Source organism: Carassius gibelio, chromosome B11, assembly GCF_023724105.1.
Source record: "Carassius gibelio isolate Cgi1373 ecotype wild population from Czech Republic chromosome B11, carGib1.2-hapl.c, whole genome shotgun sequence".
Taxonomy (NCBI): domain Eukaryota; kingdom Metazoa; phylum Chordata; class Actinopteri; order Cypriniformes; family Cyprinidae; genus Carassius; species Carassius gibelio.
The window spans coordinates 17,397,634-17,415,045 of NC_068406.1; the positions used below are offsets into that span (position 1 = coordinate 17,397,634).

The 17,412-nt window shown below is 36.4% G+C and overlaps 2 protein-coding genes across 14 annotated transcripts in view; both read left to right on the forward strand.

Annotated features, from left to right (window-relative positions):
* The window catches only part of LOC127968448 (pleckstrin homology domain-containing family A member 6), a 92,276-nt gene extending 79,845 nt beyond the window's left edge, over window positions 1-12,431 (forward strand). For 10 of the 12 annotated variants that reach the window (XM_052569692.1, XM_052569688.1, XM_052569691.1 and 7 more), the window contains 9 exons: window positions 2,026-2,208; window positions 3,046-3,109; window positions 3,313-3,398; window positions 3,627-3,800; window positions 6,202-6,351; window positions 6,472-6,605; window positions 6,971-7,113; window positions 7,910-8,006; window positions 10,035-12,431. In XM_052569692.1, the coding sequence (XP_052425652.1) occupies window positions 2,026-2,208; window positions 3,046-3,109; window positions 3,313-3,398; window positions 3,627-3,800; window positions 6,202-6,351; window positions 6,472-6,605; window positions 6,971-7,113; window positions 7,910-8,004 (1,029 nt within the window). In that variant the 3' untranslated portion in view covers window positions 8,005-8,006; window positions 10,035-12,431. The remainder of the gene's footprint in view (window positions 1-2,025; window positions 2,209-3,045; window positions 3,110-3,312; window positions 3,399-3,626; window positions 3,801-6,201; window positions 6,352-6,471; window positions 6,606-6,970; window positions 7,114-7,909; window positions 8,007-10,034) is intronic. The other 2 variants (XM_052569690.1, XM_052569693.1) reach the window with 2 other exon arrangements.
* A 141-nt stretch (window positions 12,432-12,572) lies between these two features.
* LOC127968449 (vesicle transport protein GOT1A-like) lies at window positions 12,573-16,383 on the forward strand. Of its 2 annotated transcripts, XM_052569702.1 has the most exons (5): window positions 12,573-14,631; window positions 14,923-15,014; window positions 15,578-15,756; window positions 15,966-16,029; window positions 16,171-16,383. In XM_052569702.1, the coding sequence occupies exons 1-5, from the start codon at window positions 14,607-14,609 to the stop codon at window positions 16,210-16,212; spliced, it is 402 nt and encodes a 133-aa protein (XP_052425662.1). In that variant the 5' UTR covers window positions 12,573-14,606; the 3' UTR covers window positions 16,213-16,383. The 2 variants fall into 2 exon arrangements, with proteins under 2 accessions (XP_052425662.1, XP_052425661.1); XM_052569701.1 differs by lacking the exon at window positions 16,171-16,383 and having other exon boundaries at window positions 15,966-16,118.
* The last annotated feature ends 1,029 nt before the right edge of the window (window positions 16,384-17,412 follow it).

Here is a 17,412-nt window from a genome sequence, read left to right on the forward strand (position 1 = left end):
AGAAATTATATTTGCTGTTTACGCTCATTTAAAGAAACCTCTTACCATAGTCTTCTGCCATTGAGTTGTGGTGATAACTTCAAAAGACTTTTGTTTTGTTAAGATGCCATTGTAGAGTGCAACAGTTATGTAAGTAAAAATCCCCCTCATTTTCTTCATAGGGAATACATTTCGAATGATAACGTTAACTACAGATCTACTATGAGTTTCAAGGATGTTAATTGATGTTACATACATTTAAATCATCAGCCTGCATTAATTCAGATTATTTTGTAAATAATCATGTTTAACAGTGGAATTCCTGGTAAAATGAGAGAAATTGTCATCAATTGGAGAATTGCAAAAAAATAAAATAATAAATAAACTGCAGCCTAAGCACCTGCTCTTCCATAAATCACTGCAAATTATATAATAATGGGAGTCAGTCTCCCTACACTCTCAAAATATTTAAATATTTGTTGGCATAATTTTGAAATAAATGTAAATGTAGAAATATGCTATTTCTATATGCATAGTAAGAATATTTAAAGCAGTAGTTTAATATATTTTCTTCATTTTCAGTTTGATTATGTGCTTTACAATGCTTCATAGGACTGTGGTTCTTTCCCCTCATTAAAGGGATACTTCACCCCAAAATTAAAATGTTGTCATTAATCAATTACCCCAATTTCATTCCTAACCCGTAAAACCTTTGTTCATCTTCGGAACACAATTTAAGATATTTTGGAGGAAAACCGGGAGGCTTGTGACTGTCCCATAGTCTGCCAAGTAAGTTACACTGTCAAAGATCAGAAAAGTATGAATGACGTTGTCAGAATAGTCCATCTGCCATCAGTGGTTCAACCGTAACATTGCGAAGCAACTAGAATACTTTTTGTACACAAAGAAAGCAAAAATAACGACTTTATTCAACAATCCACTTCCTCTGTTGCTCTCTACTTTTTTAAAAAGCTGAACAAAGACAGCGTATGCTCTTCTGAGCCATCTGCCCCAGAAGGATACAATTTTATATGTATATTTATGCTTTGATTTGAAAGAAAACAGTGCAACCTTGTAGGGCGGATGACTCAGAAGAGCATACTCTGTCTGCGTTCAGCTCATAATAAGTGGGGAAAGTGATTAATGACAAAATGTTTATTTTGGGGTGGCTGTTAAGGCTGTTAAGTAGACAGTCTTGCACCTTTGTCTTTTGTCTGAATTTTAAATTATTTTACCCTTCAAATCAAAGTTTGTAATCTTTTGTTTCACCTTGTAGCTCTTTGGTATGTTTCATGGCTTATAACTCCTAAGCAAACACTTTTTAAAAATTCCTATGAACGAAATAATTAAGAAAATTGCTGGCTGCTGTTGCACTCTATTGGCTTGTTAGCATAAGATAACGCACAATAAGCTCAACCGGGATTTGAATAAATCTAACTGGAAAGTTGATTAAATGACCTGAAATGGGATTCATAGATTATTTCTGTCTAATACCTGTTTTCTGGGTGTATGATTCAGTTTTTTGTTTGTTTTGTTTGTTATTTAGTTGTAGGCACTCTTATTAATGCTTGGTTGTGTGTGTTTGTTAGGACTCATAGGTGACCCACTCCCACAGTGAAACACTACCAAAATTTACCCAGAGTTTTACTCCGTTTCTGGTTTGTAGCACATGGTGTTTATTTAAAAGTATCAGCTCCTGACTGAACTGCACATTTCCAGAATTTCCGTATTAAAACTGATGGCCTAAGCCTTTTAACCCAGCTCACAGTTGCCTTTGCTAGCAGAGATTTGCCAAAACCGCAAAGTACATGTGTGGGTCGTGTGCAGGTCAGTGTTTATTAGTGGTTGTGGTGAGGAATCCATGCCTATATGCTTCCCATGATTCTCTCCGCCCGCCACCTGGCTTAGTGATGCACAGCTCTCTCTCCGCTTCTCGATCCTTTCTCTTCTCTCCTCCTCCCTGTCCTTCTTTCTTTCCCTATCCATTTATTTCACTCTCTCTGCCCAACTTCCTGTTTTTTCTTTTCTCTTGCCTTCCTATAACAGGAGGTTGGTCCTCCTCGACCTCCACTTCCTAAATCTTACCAGCCCCTGGAGTCCTCCCAGTCTTTCCCCCCCTCCGTTCCTCCCCTGCCCTCAGACAGCAATGCCTGGCTGCGCAGCATGGGCCCCCATTCAGGCATCCATCAGGAAGGCCACAAGGACCACGAAGAATTCCGCAGCAGAAAGGTACCTCAGAGAGGCGGCCTGCACTACGAGAACGTCATGCCATGATCATTTTTACAACATCAACAACATCTTTCTTTCACCTGGACTTATTAACTTCATTACTTCCCTTTCTTTCCATTTCACCATTTCACTTCATGTTTGCATTTGCCTATTTATGATTTTATCATATGTTACTTAATCTCAAACTAAACGCCATCACAATATAACATCTGTTGTAAGATATAGCAAATATTAATATAAATAAGTCAGATAGAGTAGCTTGTCTTCCAACGGTTCCCATTCTCCCTCCACCGTGTGTGTGTGTGGTAGACAGATCAAGTTTCCTCATTTACACACTTGTGTAGTTGCCCCATTTCTGTCCTTAGTACCTGTTTTAATTGAGCTTGCTTTTGTTTGTGCTAGTGTTGCATTTATTCAAGCTGGTGACAGCACGCTGTCATGTGTAAAAGTGCTTCCATTGCTTTAATTTATAGTCATATTTGCCTCAACAACCTCATGCATTTACAGGCTGCGATTCATCACGATGTTAAGCAACCTTTATAAGCCCCCACTGTGCCCCATGCTGACTGTTTTTTTTTTTTTTTTTTTTGGATAAATGGTTTCCTAGTTCAAAAAATATAGATATGGGATTGCTAAAGGCATTTAATACAAATACACAATAATATGAAACCAATAAGAATGGATCAGATTAAGATTAAGATTCATAAAGATTTTTTTCTATCCTGTCAGGATATGGTGGGATGGCTGGTTTTAATTATGACAGAAATCCCATTAGCAATCCTGTACATTCCTTTAGGATATTTTTACTAGGGTTTACTTTGCTATGCTCTGTTCCAGCACAACTACAACTCACAAGGAGAAAAGATCAGCGACTTTGATACAGAATCCAACCAGAATAAAGGTACGAAGAAAAAAAGGGCTTACATTTTTCTTAATCTTTCCTGAGCATATGAAGTTAATTATAATCTGAAATATTATGGTTATAGTATGGACAACTGAAAAACTCAGAACTCAGAAAACTCGATTGTATTGCCTTGCAATGTTGCCTGCCTAAAAAAACGAAGTTTAGAAAAATAACTAAGTTTATTGACTTTTTCCTTGCAGTTGGAATTGTTCCACCCAGGACCAAGAACAATTCTGATGGCGTCCAACGAAGAAATGGGAAGGTGTCCAATGGTCACATTTCCAGAGTAAGTTGAATCTGGGCTAGTAAATTGTTTATGTCTCCAATAGTAGTTCCACGTTTTATGAGAAAATATGAAGAACTATAAAATATAACCAGTACCATTAGTTTTAATCAATGTAAATGAGTAACAGATTCAAATTATGGGTTCAGATTCAGTATGTGTAGGACTAGGTGGCATTATTGTTAATCTTTTATAAATGCAGCATGTAATAGTGTTGGATATGTGTCCCAGGAGAGGCCAAAGAGTGCGGTGTTCCCAGCAGAGGTAAAGTCTAAAATGAGTGTGGAGGAACAGATTGAGAGGATACGAAGAAACCAGAGCAGCTCCGTCAGAGACAAGAGGCGCAGCCTCAACCTCTCCAGCAATCACAACATTGATGGCAAATCTTCTACTAACTACAAAGTGGTTAGTATCATACTGTTAAACACCTTTTTTTCTGAACTGAAAGAGTGATTTCTTGTATTAGCGAGTTACTCTAAGTCTGGCTGGTTATCAGTTCACCTTATTTACCTCTACTTCTTAGTTTTGAGACACTACAGGTAAAACACTACCAGCAAAACAACTACGATTTTGTGATTTTTAGCTTCCAAAATACATGTATGTGTTTATTTTTTTTACTATTATAATTCGTACTGTATAATATATTACAATATATGACACACATAATGTGATATAACATATATAACACATTAAATGTAAGAGGAATTTGACCACGCTTTCATCCAGGTACAATAGTCGTAACATACTGTGACTAATCAGCTGGTTAAAATTAGGGCTGCGCCGATCACGATCGGCCGATCGTTATGCGCATCTCCTCAGTAAAGCCGGTTCTCTAATCAGTGGTAAATTCCATCAGGTGCGTGATTTAACATAGAGCAGCTGTTACTACACAGAGCCAATGTTAACTGAGAAGATGCGCAAAGAAATGCTGAAAATTCTCTTCTCTCGTAATCGTAATCAGCGCAACCCTAGTTAAAATCTGATGATATCTATCAGTAAAAATATTTACCGTTTGCCTGTTGTGTCTTGCATTAATTCTTAAAGTATTAGTTCACAGAAAAATGAAAATTATGTCATTAATGACTCACCCTCACGTCGTTCCAGACCCGTAAGACCTCCGTTCATCTTCGGAACACATTTTAAGATATTGTAGATTTAGTCCGAGAGCTCTCAGTCCCTCCATTGAATGTGTGTGTACGGTATACTGTCCATGTCCAGAAAGGTAAGAAAAACATCTTCAAAGTAGTCCATATGACATCAGAGGGTCAGTTAGAATTTTTTGAAGCATCGAAAATACATTTTGGTCCAAAAATAGCAAAAACTACGACTTTGTTCAGCATTGTCTTATCTTCCGTGTCTATTGTGAGAGAGTTCAAAACGCTGCAGTTTAGTGATATCTGGTTCGCGAATGAATCACTCGATGTAACCGGATCTTCTTGAACCAGTTCACTGAATTGAACTGAATCGTTTTCTACAGCAGTTCAGTCCATGTACTGTTTGAGTAAATGAATTACTCCGGGATATTGGTTTGTTTTAACTCAGAGGGAGTGTCAGCCACATTAAAAAAGTTAACAGCTTAAAGCTGCAGTAGGTAACTTTTGTAAATATATATTTTTTACATATTTGTTAAACCTGTCATTATGTCCTGACAGTAGAATATGAGACAGATAATCTGTGAAAAAAATCAAGCTCCTCTGGCTCCTCCCAGTGGTCCTATTGCCATTTGCAGTTACTGACCACTCCCGGTAAGAAACAACCAATCAGAGCTGCGGTCCGTAACTTTGTTTGTGTTCAAAATGTAGAAAAATGTATATAATAAGCGAGTACACCATGAATCCATTTTCCAAACGGTGTTTTTAGCTTAGGGTTAGGGTTAGGTGCACCTATAATAAGTTTTTATATTCAGACTATTTTAGATTGCTTCGGGGGTACCGGAGTAACCCAGTACCTTTGTGATTCTTCATAGACATAAACAGAGAGAAGTAGTTCCGGCTACGATGTTCTTCCGCAAGACGCAAGCAGTTCTGTTTACTAACCACTAGAGCGTCAAAAGTTCCCTACTGCAGCTTTAAATCATTTGTGGATTAATTCAGTTCGATTTGGTGAACTGGTTCAAGAAGATCCGGTTATATCGAGTGATTCATTCGCGAACCGGATATCACTAAACTGCAGCGTTTTGAACTCCCTCACAACAGACACAGAAGAAAAGACAATGCTGAATAAAGTCGTAGTTTTTGCTATTTTTGGACCAAAATGTATTCTCGATGCTTCAAAAAATTCTAACTGACCCTCTGATGTCACATGGACTATTTTGAAGATGTTTTTATTACCTTTCTGGACATGGACAGTATACCATACACACAGTTTCAATGGAGGGACTGAGAGCTCTTGGACTAAATCTACGATATCTTAAACTGTGTTCGAAGATAAACAGAGGTCTTACGGGTTTGGAACAACATGAGAGTGAGTCATTAATACATAATTTTCATTTTTGGGTGAACCATCCCTTTAACCCCACTATTTGTAAGGATAAGATTTATTACATTATTGAATTCTTATTGAACTGTTATGATCATTCTGTCACATCACATTTCTCAAAAAAACTACAGCAGAATATATTGTTGATATATTCTAAATATATAATAATGAATACATTTATTGGGTGCCATAAAGTATATGCTTAAAACAAGAAAAAGTATTAAATTCTCAGTGGTGTAAGACAACTGCAAAATATTCTATAAAACCATTTTGCAGTGTATTAAAAGTCACGCCAAGCATTGAGCCAGTTGTTGTTCCTGATATCCAGGTGCGGAGGAGAGTGACGGCTGATGAGGTGGATATTAAAGATCTCGAGGCGGCCGTGAGGGGAGAAGGTGTGGAGTCACCCAGGCAGGAAATTGCTCGTCTGCGACGACAGGTGGAACCGGAACATTATGACCTGGACCTCAACAAAGAGGTTAGAAGTCACATGGCAGCACAGCACAATGAACAACAGTTTTTGTTGTACATTGTCCATTTGTTTAATAATGGCTGATGTGAAAGATATTCAAGGACATTTGTGTCATTGTTTCTCTAGTTGTCCAAGCCGGATAAAGTCCTGATCCCTGAGCGATACTTGGACATTGAGCCCAGTACACCACTCAGCCCAGAAGAGCTGCAGGAGAAACAGAAGAAAGTTGAAAGAATCAAGACACTGATTGCCAAATCAAAGTATGATGCACATCATGCCTTCATCCACTGCACACTGAGTACCCTTTATTTAGTTTTTGTTCTCTCCGTCCAAACCCTTTGTTGTTATGCAATAAACCATACCATACTTACTGAACAACTTTGGGACGGTCAAACTTCTAAAATGAGGTTGAGCTGTCAAAATACAAGTATAAGAAAACACCATAAAAGTCCAAAAGTTTACTTTTGTGTTTTTTGGAAAACAGGTTTGGTTTGGAACAACACTGAATAAACCTTGGCAAAATTTTCTCTTAGGTGAAATCAATACATGAAGAAATTACTTTAAATGCGTCTGAGGTTATATATCTTTTTTATTGAATATTAATATCCTATCTTTCTTTCTCCAGCCTGCAAAATGTGGTGCCGGTGTTGGACGGGCCAGTGGAGGGAACCAGTAACCCAGATCAGCACCTTCAGGAGCAGGAGAAACGCATTGAGATTTCCTGTGCTCTGGCTGCCGAGGCCTCCCGCCGTAGCCGGCTGCTCTCCGGTGAGGAAGCCTGCCGCCCTGAGGAGCCTGGGCGAGCTGTGACCCCAACTGTCTGACCACTGTCTGACCCTCATACCCTTTCAATGTCACATGCTCCTCAATGTCCTCAATGCACACTTCACCACACTTCAGTGCTGAGGTTGCACTTTAATTAGAGTTGTTTTTTGACTTGGTTGAACTGTTAGATTTGTCATTAAATGATTATATTAATTATTTTTATCACAATATGTTTAAGAATTCACAACACATTTATAAAGCTTTTAGATAACATCCTGATGTGTGACCTCGGTACTGAAGCACACTGTCTAGTTCCATCTAGATTCACTGGGGATCTGCTCTAGAGTGAGATTTTACTCCGTTTAATGACTTTGAATATATTCAGGTTTGTTATCACTAAATTTTAAACATCAGCACATATATAAATTGACAAAGGCAGAGAGGACAAACACCAGTATAAATAGAGATTTTAAAAAGGACAGTATATATATTTTTTTTATTCATCATGCCTTTGATCTTAGTTTCTAGATTAAGATTTATGGACAACCAGAATGCTAAATAAATCATGCTAATTTTAAAATCATGCATTGTACTTTCCTTCATATGTTTCTTTCATTTCATTCCATATTTTTGATAGTCAAAAATCCAATTAGCAAGGATTAAATTTGCCTTGTGGCTCTGTGAGAGGACAGTATACAATATATAGCTATCTCTCTGTCCCACACTTCCTATTTCATTTGCTTCATGGCATATTTTTTCTTTTGACATTGTTTTCCCCCATAATTTCACTGCATTGCAGCCCAGTGCCTCCCCAGTCCCCCTGCCTCCCAAACCAGCCTGGTCCCTCCCCCTTCTGCTGACTACTCTGACTCCTCCCACATCATGAAGGTGTGAAGGTGAGTCCCGCCCACTGCACAACAATCCCCGCCCCTTCCTTTCACTTCCTGTTCCTTACACAAATTCTCTTTCTGGTCCTGCTCATTACTGCCCTCACTTTATTTTACTTATAGTAGAGCAAGAAATAAAATGACATATCATTGATTCTTTTACAGCTCCCTGTTTTGCTAGAAAATTTGCCAATATGGAGAAAAAAGTTCGAATTCTTGATCTTAAATAACTGCATATTTGTGGCTATTCCACAAACAGCTCTTACAAATGTGATGACTGGCATTCATTCTGTATAATTCTTAACAAAGAGACTAAACAGACAAACATGAACAGAACATCTGCTATCAGCTCATGGCTAAAAAAAATTAATAAAATTCAGCCATGATCAAAACCATGTGACAAGATTTTTAAAAAGGCATTGCTGGCGTTAGAAACTACACATATGGATCATGTTGATCATATCATAGGGGACCTTCACAAACACTAAATTTCTCTTGTGGTTCATAAACAGTTCATTAAAGACTATTTCAACCTGCTACAGTATATTCACACAGAAACCAGATGCATATATTTTGCCAATAACTGTTGTAAAATTTGTTCACCTTATTAACTGTGGAGTCAGAAGCATACTTGACATAAGTATACAAACACAGATGCAAATGTTTAGCAGTTTGCATTGCAAAAGCGCAACCATTTTTTTTCCCCTGAGTTCTTGAGTTCAAAAGACTCACATACTGTAGGTTATAAAGTGTGTCATTAAGCCAGATAATATTATTCAGGTTGCTATTTTTATAAACATCTTAAGGTTAACTATATAGGCTATATTTTTCTAGTTATTTCAAACTCTGAAATATTTAAGTGGGTAGCAATTATGAATGCTTTGTGTTCTCAATACACCCTTTTGCCAGACTCATACTGATGTGGCCTTCCAGCACACCACTACCCAGAAGTCTGTGTGGCTAAGTTCAGACCACATGACTGAGAGTGCCATCTGGGACAAAGTCCTTCTTTTCAAATTGTTGCTTCTCTATGACAGAAAAAAAATTCCATATAAGAAAATAATTCACACTCATGTGTAATAAAGCATCACCTTGATGGTGGCACATTTTCCATTATCAATTGCAGTCTGATACATAAGGCATTTTCTTCACCCAGAAATTAACATGCTGTAATTAGTAACTCACCCCCTTGACACTCTGACCCTGTATATATATTGTGTGTGTGTTATACAGAAAAAAGTAATTCATTTAAGTTTGGAACTACATGTCATAAGTAAATGGTGAAATTTTTGAAGATTCAGTCATTAATTACTCCCCCTCATGTCATTCCAAACCTAAGACCTTCGTTCAGCTTCAGAACACAAATGAAGATATTAGGACTGCCTATGCATAGAGCCGGGATCTTGTGCAGCGCCCCTGAAGCTATGAGAGTACTTTCTGAGCCCAAAGAAAACAAAATAACTTTGTCTTCTTATCTAACAATTTCTTCTTATCCCTAGTAGCATGAAGCATGTGTGTGGTGCTGCTGACACAGGAGCTGGCGTTCTGACGCAGAACACGGATGTGCTGTGCCTTGTTTACAAGCAGAAGTGGTCTTGTGAACGTGTGTCGAAGACTGACAAAATTGTTGAATTAAACTATTATATTTGTTTTCTTTGCGCACAAAAAGTATCTTCGTAGCTTCATGAATTTAAGGTTTAACCACTAATGTCACATGGACTATTTTAGCGAAGTCCTTACTATCTTTGTGGGCCTTGAACGTGATTGTTTCAGTGCTGTAAATGCAGGGTCAGAAAGCTCTCGGATATCCTCAAAATTAGCTTAATTTGTATTCTGAGGTTTGGAATGAAGTAATTAATGACAGAATTTTCATTTTTGTGTGAACTATCCCTTTAAACATTTCTAGATGCATTCACATTCTTGCATAGTGTGGACCTTATAATAATTTTTTGTGTGTTAAATAGAAATAAGAAATATGACCGTCTCTGATGATACATTTGTTCTCCTCTTCTCTTTGTTCTTCTCCCGTTTTCCCAGCTCAAGCTCTTGCAGCTGTCAGATTTGACGATGAACCCTTCTGAGTGTCCAGCAGACAAAGAAAAGTTGGGGAAAAAAAACACTGAACACCAAGAACATATGTTTCCCTCCGCCAAACATTGTATTTCTTTCGATTATTTACACAACACCATGCAGAGAAATATTTCAAAATGTTTGGATGTTTGCAGAGGGCTGTTCACGAGCGAGGTTATCTCCCTCCACATCTCCTCGCAATCCTCATTCGGAGTGTGTAACCCACGGCAGAACCATGTAATTCAATTTGTCATCTGTTTTGACTTGGTTTTCGGAGGATGGCAGTCATATTACAAAAGCTACAAACTAGCCAGGAAGTGGACGATGTTAACAGATTCATATCTACTCTCGGTCACATTACTGACTGGAGAATATACAACAGATTCATACTACAAACGCTAGGTACAGCTGCTCAGGGCGGATTCTGCAGACACAAGCACGTTTGGGACTGGAAAGAGCGTAACGGAGATCGAGATGCGACCAGAGGAAAATAGCCATGCTTGAGGAAGTTGAAGAAAAGAAAAAAACAGACCAAGGACTACAGCAAAGTTGTCAAAGCTCAGTTTATCTGTAAGTCATCAGAAAGAAAGATTCGGAACCGCTGGTACGATAACTATCTTGTGTTCAGAACACAAGCCGCAATCCACCCCTGAGGATTTACGAACAGAACTCAGTAGGAATCTGGAACAATCTATGAATCCGTTGTTGTCTTGATCCGAAGGATGACGTTGATGCACGAAGACTTGGCATTGGGCACTTCCCCCTCCATCTTCTTTAAGGCCAGACTCACTGTGACTCCTCCTGGCCTCCTCTTTCCCCACAATCCTCTCCAGTTTCACGATAGGGCTTGAGAACCCTTTTCCCGTCAACGTTGCAGTCTCTCAAACCATTGTCAGGCCTTTAAAGTACCGTGTGTATCTATAAAGATTAAGAAAGCATATATATTGATATGACTATTACTCTAATCTTTGCATCAAAGCCATGTGGACTCATCATAGTGCTTTTACTGCTAGGACAGTAGTCACCAAATAATGGTACCTAAATACTTGTTAGCGTGTGTGTTAGATTAATACGACGAGCAAGCCGAACCATTGGAAGTGTCCTTAGAGTTGTAAGTCTGCTTGTTGAAACAATGCGTGTTCATGCGAGGCCAGCAACTTGCATCACAGCCTGTATATACTGACGTTAAATTATGGAACCTGTTGCCCCAACAGAATATCAAAGCCCTTATTTGTGGATCGCTGTCCCATTTGGATATTCATTTGGCTGTTTCTTTTCTGCCGTGGCACAGTTTTTGTGTAAATAGAGATTGACATGGAATTATATGGAACAATATTTTGGATTATTTTTCTATCACTGGTAATTACCTCTGTAATCAAGCAGCTTGATTATAATGTGTCGTAAAGTAAAGAACAATTTGCCAAACCATATAAATCTCCTGGTTTGTACTTTGAGGTGATCTTTCCCCTAAACCTCTAAAATGCCATGCAAGTTGTTAGCCCATACTGTGCTTTTTTTATTTTACTGTTTTTTATGTTTTTTTTTTACGTGAAATTAGTCTGTTTTTGGTCTACTTCTTGACTAAACACTGTCCACAGCTTGTGTACGATCTTTTTTGTTCGAATTAGTTTGACGAAACTCTCATTAGTCGAGAAAAGTCACAGAAATCACGCTGTACCCCTGAATCAAGCTAAAACACAGTATGAGATCTGACAAAATGAATAACGTTCCACAGAAGTAGATTAGCCATCATCACTTTTAAGCAAATACAGCCCAGACGGGAAAGACAGAGATCTATTTTTGAGAAAGAGAAAAACATGATCAACGCATTGCATATTTTTCTATGTATAATGAGGTTTAATTGGTTACATTTGTAAAATGATTAAAGAGAGTTTTGATCTGATATATTATGGAGATGCTGATCGAGGCTGATATATTTTTAATTTATTGACCGAAACTTTGCAGCATCCTTTTGAAGGCCTTGTTTAAAAGTCATTTTTATGTGTTATTTTGTACGTAATTCGACAAAATGGTCAAAGTTGCAGTTGGACAGTCAATGCAGAGATGTCTAATATTTGATTAAAAAAATTAATAAAAAAATAAACATGTAGCATATAAAGTGGGATTAACTATAGTAAATCAAAATAAGCACATTGGTCTGTAAATATTTATAAATCAAAACACTGTACGTCTTCATATTTACTGTAACTAATGCTATTTTAAAGAAAAAAAATGGTATTGCTTGAGCTATGCAAAAATTAAACAAAATAATACTTAATGTGCTTGCTTTAGAAGTACCCTCATGCAATAAAGTGAATGTATTTAAAACCTTTATTTGTAATTAAAACTCTTTCTGTGTGCGTATTACTTTTTTCAGTACAGTTTGTACATTCATAATTGTATTCTGCCACTGTGTTCTCTCACTTCAGGTGAATGTGCTGTGAATGATAAACAAGCAAAATATCTATAATGCAATTGTTATTAAGGTGTTATTTGCAGGGTCCAAAAAGCAATATTTTTCAGGCTTTAACAGAGAACAGCCTTTAGATATGAGACACACTTTCCTCCTAAAACTGATGGTTTTCTTTCACATGTCATTGCAAATGTGCAAATCCCAGAGGTAGACAAGGTTACTCTGTATTAAGTTACAACAGAAGCTCTTTTCAGCAGCTTGTGAGGTAAACTAAATTAATTACAGCAAAATTAGGCATGTTTATCACAAAAGTTTGACGCCTTAATCTTGTTTTGGCAGTTGGAAATGGAATAAGCCGCTATCAAAACCCATAGTGTTGAGCCAAAAGTCTTTCAGTTAAACATTCCAACCCCTTTTCACAGAAATCCCAACTAGATATTTATGACCACAATTGTTATTTTGCCATCGTCTCTTCTAAAAAGAAATCAGGCTTTGTGATGAATATTTGCTTTATTTATTTTACATTTGTGTTTAATTTGGGGATGAGACTTTACTGGAAAGCAACTATAAATTCAATGTTTTTTTGACAATAACAACACAGGCACAAAGTGAAAGCCAAGAAAATGTGTCAGCAGTATGGAAAATGGTGCTAATAAATATCTAACACTGTATGTTTGTGATACACACTCTAATTGGAAGTATTAAGAATTTATGTTGTGAAGAAGAGTTGGCTGTTTATAAAGACAGTTCACTTTGTTGCATTTGTTAAACACCAGATGGAATGAGTGAGTGGATAGAGTGAAAAGTTATTTGTGTCATGGGAAATAAAGAGATTGTTAGAGATTGTTTTAATGGATAGCTGGATAGGAATGGGTTGTGGTTGAGGTAAAAAAAAAAAAAGTTGGTATTGGTAGTGAGCTACATCAAATGCTCATTTATGGTCTCTTCATCAAGTAAATACATTTGTGGACATAAATTGATTTCAGCTTTTGTATATTTATTACCACAATAATTACACTATTATTAAATAATTCCTTCAAGATTCTCTACACTTGATAACAGAGACACAAGATGGCAGCAGTTGTGTTTGCATGAAATAAAAGCGAGCGAATCTATGGTGTGATACAAAATGAAAGCAGCTTTGGTTTCAGCTACAGATTGATATAAAGCATTGCCATGGGAAAATGAATATTAGTAAAATATTTGAACTCTGAATGCTGTGGAAGCATTGTGAAAGAAAGGGCATTGTGTGATATTAACATAGAATTGTAAGACATTAACTTAGGAATTGCGAGTTTATACCTCGTTATTGTGAGTTCATAACTGGCAATTCTAAGAAGAAAAATACAAATGCAAGATTTAAATTCTAAACAAAGAGAAAAAAAAGTCAGATATACATTTAAGATTATAAGAGAGAGCGAGTTGCAGAACATAAATAATACATACATTTTTTGAAGATTTTCAGAATCTAAACTGAGGGAAAAAAGGAAGAATTGTGAGATGCAAGTTATAGACTTGCAATTACAATTACAACTGCAATATATAAACTCTCAGTTCTGAGAATAATGTCTTAATTGTGAGACATAAACTTACAATTGTGAGAAAAAATATTGAAATTATATTTTGTATTATTATTTTTAATTCTGTGATGGGAACAAGCTTTCCTAGAATGCTGCTCTTGACCAATCAGGACCAAGTATTCCAACAAGCAATATACTAATTTTGTTTTTCTATTCACCAAAAATATAAACTTGCACTGATTACAAGTATTTGTCATGCTAATAATGCACATTACATTAAGGTGATCAAAGTGCAGGGGGATATTAACAAGTTGTGAAAGGGTGTTGTTTAGGGTGGCAAGCTGTGGCATGTGAGGTAAGGAAATGAGGTCAGAGGAGTGAGTGGACACATGCTTCTGTGGATGAGTGAGTGAACAGAGATAGAGTCTAGATGAGATAAAGTATCATCAGGGAGAACGTTCTCTCTCATCAGTCTAATAGTTTGGTTAATGTTCACCCTACAGTAGGGTTCAAAAGTCAAGCATTTGTGTGCAAGACACAAACCAGTAAAAACCAAGAAATTGAAACTGGGAGATCTGAGACAAGAGAGTCAACAGAGCGGAAACCATGATCACAATCACAGAGTTTCAAAGTGAGTGTCTTTCTTTCACTTGAATATTCGAGCACTGTATGAGTAACAGTTCTGTACAGTTATAACTCAACTAAGAGACACTGCTATGTTCATCTTCACACGTAATGTAAATTGTTATTGCTTAATTAAATTAAAATGATGTAAATCAGTACATGAAGACATTTTGGTTTGCAGTGATTAGAAGATTTTCAGAAGATGCTCTATTTAAAAAAAAAAAAAAAAAAAAAAAAAAAAAAAGTTATATTGACTAACTGGGAATATAGCTGTAATCTATTTTGACGTGGATTCCAGAAATCGGTGTGGGTCTGTCAGGATTCGGCATGTTCTTTGTACTGTTTGGGATAATGCTGTACTTTGACTCGGTCCTGTTGGCATTTGGAAACGTAAGTGCTGTAATGAGCTGATTAGACATGACGCAAGAAACTATGTAGATCTTTGGTCATGAGAATGCTTTCTTAAAGGGATAGTTCACCAGAAACTGAAAACTCTGCCATCCTGTTCAGTCTTAAGTCACTGTTATCAAATATTTTGTGTGTGTGTGTTACTTTACAAGAATGTGTTACATAGATCAAAAGTGACAGTAAAGACATTTGCGTTGTTAAAAAATATATAAGTAAATGCAGTTATTTGAATTTGAAATAAATATTTTGAAAATAATAATAAAAATAATAACAGTTTCCACAAAATTAATTCGCATAACCTTGATAACAATACGTGTTTCTTGAGCAGCAAATCAAAATGTCAGTATTTTTATTTTTTTATAACCTTTTACAGTATTTGAGTTTTTACTAAAATGAATGCAGCCTTGGGGAGCATAAGTTGTTGTTTTTTCTCCGTTTTTTTTCTTCATACATAAAAAAAAAAAAAAAAAAAAAAACCTTTGAATGGTAGTATGCATATATTATGCATTTTCCAAAAAGAAAAAAAAATGTTCCTCTGCTATCAGATTCTGTTTCTGTCTGGTTTGGCCTTCATCATTGGCTTGAGGAGGACGGCCCACTTCTTTTTCCAGAGACAGAAGCTCAGAAGCTCCGCCTTCTTTCTAGGAGGCGTGGCTTTAGTTCTACTTAGATGGCCTCGTATTGGGATGCTAGTGGAGACCTATGGCTTTGTGCTTCTATTTAAGTAAGTAAATAGTCGAGTCATATCCTGTCTTAATGTGTGAGGCAGACGCCTCCAAGATGATACTTCAAACCAAACAAGATTCATTTTTCCTAACTAATTGTGGAACCTTTATATTTCTATACATGCTTTTTTCTCTGCTTGAACAGGCATTGTTTTTAAATCGTTCCTCTCCTAAACTAGCAAATAACAAAATTCTGTATTGTTTGTAGGTCATTCTTTCCAATGGCTTTTGGATTTCTCGCAACAGTCTTAAACATTCCTTTTTTAACTACGGTATGGAAAAAGCTGCTTTACAATTCTCAGATCAAAACTTTAATTAATCTAAGTACCAATTAAATTTAAGTGCAACCTATGCAAGTAAACAGTCAAGGAGTGGCTAAATGTTATCTGATGTTCATATTCTCTCTCTCTCAGATTTTAAACAAGTTTTCTGGAAGTAGTTCCTCAGTGGTGTAAGAGCAGATGCTGGAAATCTGGAGGTGCTTTTGCAGTGAACTGTGCACATTTTAGTTGTTGTTTTTTAATTATATGATGGAAAGATGTCTGTTTATTTTATTTGTCATATTTTAGCCTATTTACACTAGTTATACTTTATAAAATGTTGAATAAACCGACCAAACATGCCCAATGTTCTACTCAAGAATATTTTTGCATTCTTTTATTTAAATACCTACCTTAAAAAAAAATCTGAATTTGAAGTGCACACGACATATATAGGTAGATTTCTCTTGACGTGAACACAAGCAAAAAGTCAAATGTCCAGTGATCTCTAAAAGCTTGTTGATGTGCCCTCAGCCCATCAAGTTATGAATACATATTTTAGAGCTTGCAGTGCTTTTCCAATCATCTTATTTCTATTTGATCTGTCTGCTCCCTCCAACTTCAATGAATTACCCTCAAATAGAAAAAGATATTGAGTTTGATATTGAGCTTTGTGGTTCCGGAATGTTTCTGTGAAAGGGATGGGTGTTGGACTCGCCCGGGGGCAAAAAGACAAGATCAGAGGATAAGAGGGAAGGGTTGTGGAGGTCTGCGACCCGTTGAGGAGGCTATGACGCAGATAATATTGTTGTATGAGAAAGATAAATTGTGTCTGAAGGTTGCTTAAACCAAACACAACCTCCATAACAGCAAGTGTAAAGGTAAGCCATTTACTCCCATTGCCACACTCATTTGCATAATTGTCATTGTATGTGTGTGTGTGTGTGTGTGTGTGTGTATATATATATATATATATATATATATATATATATATATATATATATATATATATATTATATTATATTATATATTATATACATATATATAAGTATATACATTCTCTGGTCAATAGGGTTTGGAGGGTGAAGAGGGTTTGAATGACATATTTACATTTTTTGCATTTGACAGATAATTTATCAAAGTGATTTACAGTGCATTGATGTAAAAACCAAGAGGATCTGAATCTGATCCAAGTTCTCTAGAGTTTTTCTTTTTCTTTTTTTCATGCAATAGATAAATGCACATTTTGATTCTGCAAATTTCAGCAGAATTGTTGAGTGGTTCTTTATTACCCTGTATGTTGCTATGATATTATTGTTACATAGAACGGTAGCATTTTGGTTACAAGGTACAAACAATTATTTTGTTATATTTTACTCTAAAATATTTTATTAT

Bases quoted from the DNA above. Each gene is read 5' to 3' on its own strand.
- LOC127968449 (XM_052569701.1), top strand. From the start codon at position 14,607: ATGATCACAATCACAGAGTTTCAAA. The intron at 14,632-14,922 runs GTGAGTGTCTTT...CGTGGATTCCAG, and splicing joins CACAATCACAGAGTTTCAAA to AAATCGGTGTGGGTCTGTCA. The intron at 15,015-15,577 runs GTAAGTGCTGTA...CTCTGCTATCAG, and splicing joins TCCTGTTGGCATTTGGAAAC to ATTCTGTTTCTGTCTGGTTT.